The sequence below is a fragment of the Rosa rugosa genome, chromosome 2, assembly GCF_958449725.1.
Source record: "Rosa rugosa chromosome 2, drRosRugo1.1, whole genome shotgun sequence".
Classification (NCBI taxonomy): domain Eukaryota; kingdom Viridiplantae; phylum Streptophyta; class Magnoliopsida; order Rosales; family Rosaceae; genus Rosa; species Rosa rugosa.
Window position 1 is genome coordinate 7,375,338 of NC_084821.1, and position 7,227 is coordinate 7,382,564.

The 7,227-nt window shown below is 35.8% G+C and overlaps 1 protein-coding gene across 5 annotated transcripts; it reads right to left on the reverse strand.

Annotated features, from left to right (window-relative positions):
• Window positions 1–207: 207 nt before the first annotated feature.
• LOC133733131 (FH protein interacting protein FIP2-like) lies at window positions 208–4,053 on the reverse strand. Of its 5 annotated transcripts, none has more exons than XM_062160736.1 (6): window positions 3,500–4,052; window positions 2,768–2,887; window positions 2,435–2,531; window positions 2,134–2,291; window positions 1,878–1,968; window positions 208–1,235 (listed from the first exon to the last, which is right to left on the reverse strand). In XM_062160736.1, the coding sequence occupies exon 6, from the start codon at window positions 1,213–1,215 to the stop codon at window positions 295–297; it is 921 nt and encodes a 306-aa protein (XP_062016720.1). In that variant the 5' UTR covers window positions 1,216–1,235; window positions 1,878–1,968; window positions 2,134–2,291; window positions 2,435–2,531; window positions 2,768–2,887; window positions 3,500–4,052; the 3' UTR covers window positions 208–294. The 5 variants fall into 5 exon arrangements, with proteins under 5 accessions (XP_062016720.1, XP_062016719.1, XP_062016718.1 ...); XM_062160735.1 differs by having other exon boundaries at window positions 2,768–2,993; XM_062160734.1 differs by having other exon boundaries at window positions 2,759–2,940; window positions 3,500–4,050.
• Between the last annotated feature and the right edge of the window lie 3,174 nt (window positions 4,054–7,227).

A 7,227-nucleotide genomic window follows, 5' to 3' on the forward strand; every position in this document is an offset into this window, starting at 1 on the left:
TTGAATTAACATGGAATTGCCAATCCCAAAACGATTAAGATTTGACATTCTTTATCTGATGTTTTCTTTTTCAATTTCATGAACCATAACTTTGCTGAAACAGATGGAGCATGATCGAGAAGGTTACCTTATCTAGAAGAGTCCAATCATCTGGTAGAAACCATAACACTTCTTATTATTCGATTGAATGACAAGCAAGATTGTAAGGAAAAAAAAGTTCATTGAATTATGCATGGAAATAATACACAACCAATTAAACAAGTGCAAAACAAGCAAGCAGTTGTGATCATATAATTACCACAGAAATGGGAAACAGCTGGTAAGCTTTGCACCCTCCAAGTAAGCTTCTTCAAGATCGGCTTCTGATAACCAGCGATAAGCACCTCGAAGATCTGCATACTTCAAATTAGTCTTGCTCAACTTGACACCTTTCAACATAGCTTGAAACAAGTTTGCTCCCTTCAAATTGGCGTTTGTAAGATCAGCATTGTTTAAGGTTGCATAACTCAAGTTGGCTCCCTCCAAATTGGCATTTTTAAGATCAGCATTGTTCAAGGTTGCACGCCTCAAGTTGGCTCCCTCCAAATTGGTATTTCTAAGATCAGCATTGTTTAAGGTTGCAGACAACAGTTCTGCACCAGAAAACAAAGCTCTACGGAGATTCGCCCCAGTAAATGAACAAAATACCAATTTTGCAATGCGAAAGTCAGCACCCTCAGCATCTGCTATGTCGAACTTTGAACTCATAAGATTTGAATGTGAGAATGACACATTTCTTAGACATGCACTCCTAAAATCACTGCTTGTGAAATTTGCTTGAGATGAAAGATTGAGGCCACAAAGTTTAGCACCTTGAAATTTACGTCTATTTGGATAGGGAGCTGATCCAAATGAACAAATATAACTGCTTGTAAAATCTGGTATATTATCCTTCAGCCCATGTAGTTGATAGTATTCTGCTTCTCTGAGAAGTTCTTTGGCATCAACAACTTCAAAGTCCGGAAGAACACCGTGCCGTAGCCAATTAAGAATGTGACTAAAAATTTGGCCATCCCTATCATAAAAAACATATTTGATTTCAGGGTCTTGGTGCATAATTGCAGCAAGCTTAGAATTAGGTTCCCGATGAATCAAAGTATAAACAGTCGTGCAGAATTGTTGTCCTCCAATGTTGAGGCGAACTATAGAGGAAGAATCAAACTCTTCCTCTGACATTGCTCTATGCTCTGAGAGATCTGTTGAAAATACAAGAGGAAAAAATAAGTTAGACAAAAAGATTGAATCCACAGATTTGATATCCTAGTAACTTTTATGGGCAAGTATTGCAGATGATGATAGGGAGAGCAGGTACACCTAGTAAGCTACTTATAGAGGTTTGGACTAGCAAAACGAGCAACTCACACAGATTTAAATCTGTGTGAAATACTACTATTTCACACGGATATCAGTATGTAAAAGGCTGTACCTACGGTGCAAGCACGGAATGTTTTTCGGTTGCCTTCAGAGGGGGCGCTAATGCTCAACTCACACTGTTTTTAGAGTCCGTGTGAACCATTTCCGCGGGTCCCACTATATCTCCACATTCATTATTAATATTTAAATTATTTTTGGATTCTCAGTCCGTGTCAAATGTCTCCACATTTCACACGGACATAATTTTCTGAGTGAAAAGAAAAATATTATTTAAAAAAAAATTGCTGCCAGAAAAAAAAAAAAAAAAAAAAAAAAACAGAAATTCACAACAAACCATTTTTTTTCTCTTAACATTTCAATACTTTGTTCTCAATAAATTATACAAAGAAAATTCCACAACAGCAAAACTTGAAGTATAGACTTTTAATTGTAACATAAACTAACTTTATACAAAGAAGGATTACATTGTATTTGTGGTCAAATAAGGAGTAGAGCAGCCACACGTTCTGGTGCTTCAAAATATGCTCAACTGCTACAAGAGAACCAGCTGAATCCCTGAGATATTAGAGAGATATTGGCTTTCAGTTAAAGAATAATACTCATAAAGTCCCCTAAAAGAGTTAACAGAATGAAACAAAGAACAATGAATCACTTTGTAAACTCAAAGAACAAGAACAATCCATGAAAGAAAACTCAAAAAGAACAAAGAGAAGTACACACCCCGCTATAATGGCCTTCTCAGCTTCCAGAAAATCAATGAAATACAAGGTACGTATTAGTATGAAACACAACAGAAGACGTGGAAATGATTCAATCAAACAATGAAAAGTAGCATCTTCCAAACCCAACATGCCCAGACCTCCATGCCTTGCTGCAATCTATAACATAAAATGAAAAACCAATTGAAACTCAGATCAGATCATCAAAACACATAAATTCACACAAAAAATGAATCTCTAAATAGAATTAACTTGTAGATTTACATTCAACATTTATAAGAGCTGGAACAGATATACCAAACCTTTTCAAAGAAGGACAAGGTTTGTTGCAAGTCTTCATCAATAGGAATTGATGGGTGCATCATCATAGGACGAGCACTTAGGCACTAGGGCAGCCACCTGTCATCATACGGCAACCATTTCATCTATCAGGACAAGGCACTGTGCAACGTAAAAGACTAGTTGTGTCTAGGAAAGTACAATGTACAAAAGCTGATATGAAGGGGAACATTCAAGATGAATAAAAAGCACAAGCACTCCAGAAGAACACATCAACCATATTCAGGGAACAAAGAATACTAGCATGGATAATTAACCACAACAATAAATATGTTAGCAAAGAGCACCTTACTTACACTGTCAACAACAACAACATCAACTGAACCACTCCTGATTAGAGTGTCTACACGACTGAGGGCTTGCTCTCCACAATCAGGTTGCGATAGAAATAGATTCTCGGTCTTTACCCCAATCGCCTGAGCCAGTGTAGGATCAAGAGCATGCTCAGCATCAACAAAAACACAGTAACCTACATGAAGTGGCATTAACCAAGGAACACCATTAACCAACAATGGTAGTTCCCTATACAAAATTATAAGTTCGTTGACATAAATAGATATTGGAAGTTCTAAACCACACAAGAAATGAGGTCGCAACCCTTTCTTCAGTAAAGAATACTTCCTTCACATAACCTATAAGCCAAATGCAAAATAAGAAACGATTCTGCAACAGATCTTAAGAATAGTTTGAATTCTACATTCATACAAGATAGGGAATCAATACCAAGAGCCTCATCCTTGTCCCTTTCATAAGATGGCCATTTTTATAGCTAGGTGTCTCTAGTTCATCTCATTATGGAAATTACAAATTCACAAATACTATCTAAGGATTGAAGAAAGCACAATCAATGTTAACAATGCAGGCCTTCGTAATTGAATGGGAAAGGGTAATGACATTTTCCCACTATACTCAATCACATACCTATTATGTAAGTAATCATCCAATTCAAGCACAAAACAATTGAAACAACCAAATTAATCAGTTCAACAACAACAAAAAATTCATGAGAAAATGGATTGGGAAGTTACCAATTAAAGAGAAGAAGAAGACGAAGATGACATGGACGAAAAAGCACAAGCTTTTGATTCTCATGCTTGGAGATGGGGATTCCAATCTCAGCAGAAGCTAAAACTCCGATGAAGGCGCGTGTGGCAGTCGACCGGCATCAATTGGAGACAAGAATTCATGGCTAAGACAATCGGCTTGGTCTGAACTCGTTGATGGCGGTGGCGTCTTGAGAAAGTGATTGTGGTAACTTCGAGTAATGGTGCAGTCTTTTGAGGTCGTGTGTTGGGGTGGTAAGAACCGGGCTTTGGTCATCTCTCTCCACTGCTCTTAATGGTGGTGGCGGTGTGAGATGGGGAGTTTGTGAGGGAGACAGATAGAGAAAGAGGGACTGCAGCGGGTTTGAAAGGAAATTGAGGCAAAAAAAGGATATTAGGGTTTAATTAGAGGCTGCGTGGTTTTCTTTGTATTGTCACTGTAATCCGTAGGAGATGCATTTACAACTCTAACAGATATCCGTGTGTAGTTAACTGCGTTTGATCATTTACATGAATCTTTCCATTCTTTCGCACGGATGTTGGTGTGTATGCTCAGTTCACACAGAAATCCGTATGAAAAAGTATTAGTCACGGACATCTGTCATTCTATAATTTATTTAACACAAAAAAATAACAATTTCTGAATAAATTAATATATTATGTGTATTGAAGTCTGTGTGAATTTTGATTCTCACAGCTAACCGTGTGAATAGATTATAGTTTCACACGGAAGTCTGTCTCTAATGTTTTTTTCACACAGATTTCCGTGGTTATTGTTGCTGCATAAATTCTTATGGACCCATACATACTTATTTCACACGGTTATCAGTTTGAATTGGTATTTCACACTGATATCCGTGACTTTCAAAAATTTGTGTGAATTAAATCTGTGTGAGTTGTTTGTTTTGCTAGTAGTGAAATACTAGGTCTCTTATAATGCACGTGCATTATAAGAGACCTAGTATTATACTAATTGAACCTCTAGAGTTCTAATTCATTTCTTATCCTACTTAAGCCAAGTTATAGTAGGTCTTGTGTCCATTGACAACTCAAAATCCATGTTGATCAAAGAATACTAAAATGTACACATGCAAAACAACAACCAAGAAATTGAAGGGGGCAAAAAATTCTGAGTATGATTGATTGATTGAGGAAAATTCATGTGCCAATTAAATAATAAGCATGTGCACTCATTCATGCATATATAACTTCTAGTGCCAAAACCGTAACCCAAGTCCTTCACCAGTTGGAATATGATAAAATGTACATAAATTTTTGAATGAATATCGGAACCCTAATATTACATGTACTTGGTCCTACTGAATGGTTTTTACTTTCAAATCCTCAAATTTATAATTTTAATAAATAAGCTACTAACAGGCAAAGACTAGATCGATATCCAGTTTAATTCTTATATTGCATTTTACATATATATGAATTGCATAGGAATGGTTCTCTACAGTTTCACGAGGATAAAGAAATCAATGGAGGGAACTAAACTACGATATATAGTTGCAGGTAGGAGAGACATCAAATAGATCAGAAGCAGGTAAATCCCTATAACCCCGTAGCTTTAAGACGGTTGTTGCCGTACAATACAGAAACATCAAGATCATATATATAATCACAAACACATATACATTACAAGTGAACAAAGGAATCAAGACATATATCAATCATATCAAATAGAAGTACGTGATCAAGGACTAGAAGACCAACCTTGTTCATTCATCTGGACTGCCATTGAGGATGAGTTGAAGCTGAAATGAAGTAGTCTAAAGGAAACCTTCTGTGAAGCACTCAGAAATGTGACTGCCTAGACGGAATAGCTACTGTATTTCAACGTGTTCACAGTGAACACAGGGACATCCTTTTATGGTGCATTTAGGATAACTAACTCAAGCTCAATTCCATCAAAGAGCTTGAGTTCCAATCCAAGTTTGCTACATGTGAATATCTATAGATATCTTAATGTACAAGATAATCACATGTGCGTATTCCATATACTTATCAAACCAGCTAAATAGGATAAATAAATATTACATAGTTAATATGTTTTATTAATCTCACATTACTTATTCTGCTTTTATACAATAGTTGTTATGCTTTAGGATTCTAATATTTGTCCATTCTAACTAGCAGTTTTTGCATAGGGTGCGGCTATTGTCACTCTACTAATTACTTTTTTCACTCTACAAGTTTTCAATTTATTGAAATACTAAAATACTCTAATATAGAATTACAATAAAAGACAATATCTTATTAAAAATTAAAATATGTTTTTCTTATTACACCCTACAAAATACGTACTTAAACTTCATTGTTAATCTCTCCATTCATCATTTTTTTTTTGTTTTTAAAAAAAAAAACTCACCCCATTCTCACCCTTGATGGGGCTCGAACTCCTGACCTCTTATATATGAGACCAAAGCCTTACCATTCATCATTAAACCTTAACGCTTTATTTCTTAACATTCATCATCTTCAATCGTCAGGGCCGGCCCTGAGCCTAGGCGAACTAGGCCTAGGTCTTCGGCCTCATATTTTATGGGCCTCAGGTTTTATGTTGCCCAACCCAAAAAAAAAAAAAGACATGAAAATTAAAAGAACTTCGTGCGACGCCTGCTGCTCCCTCTTCATCTTCTTCCTCCTCCTTACCTTCTATAATTCTATTCAACCCCAGACACTTCAAAATCTCAACAAAATCTAACTACCCAAAATCAAAAATCAAAGACCCAAGAATTCAAAGCACTGAATTCGAGCTAACAGAAAAAGAATTTGACACGTGGAGGAAACCAAATAGAAAAAGAATTCGAGTTAAACCCTTGTACCATTGGAAATGGTATTTTGGATACTATAAATGAGTGAACTAAGTAAACTTAAAAATTAATATATATATATGTGTATATATATATATATATATATATATATATATATATATATATATATATAGGGTGAGAAGAGAATTTAGGGTGAAGAAAGTGTTGGAGTTTGAATAGAGATCTGTCTAAGATTTTCTTCCTCACTCGGATCCGTCTCAAGGGGAAGTACCTCTCCAAAATTTGTCTAGAAGAGATTTCTCCATCTCAAAGGGATATTACCTCTCCAAGATCTGACTGGAGGAGATTTCACCTCACTTGAATCTTCCTCAAAGAGATTTCTTCTCACTCGGATTTAGCTCAAGGAGATTTCCAAACGCTGCTGGATATCTAAGTCAGTTATATTAGAGTTTGAATAGAATTCAGTTTTTGTAATTTGAAATCAAAAGGACAAGTCTGATAAACTTACCTTTTGAGTTTGAACTAAAGAGGTTATTGAAAGGATAAGTCTAAATAACTTACCTCTTCAATTTAAACTGAAGTGGTGTCTCAAACTTAATATAAACCCAACATGCCTTCCTCTCCAAACAACACAACAACGTATTCCTTCCTTTCCTTCAGAGAGAAAAAACACTGAGTACGTTTGCTAGAATTCAAGGTCTGGTGCTGGGCTCTTGGATTAAAGATAGTTGTATCCTGGTAGTCAGAAGCCTAACGAACTACAAGCACTGAGTAGGGGTGAAATTTTGTCTAAAGGACATTGCCAATCTGCAAGCCTCTATCAAATCACAAGCCAGTTCTCTTGCAATTACAATTCCTTTATCTCAGATACATGTTGTGTATTGTAATCTATATACTATTGTATACATTATTGTTGTAATTATATATATATAT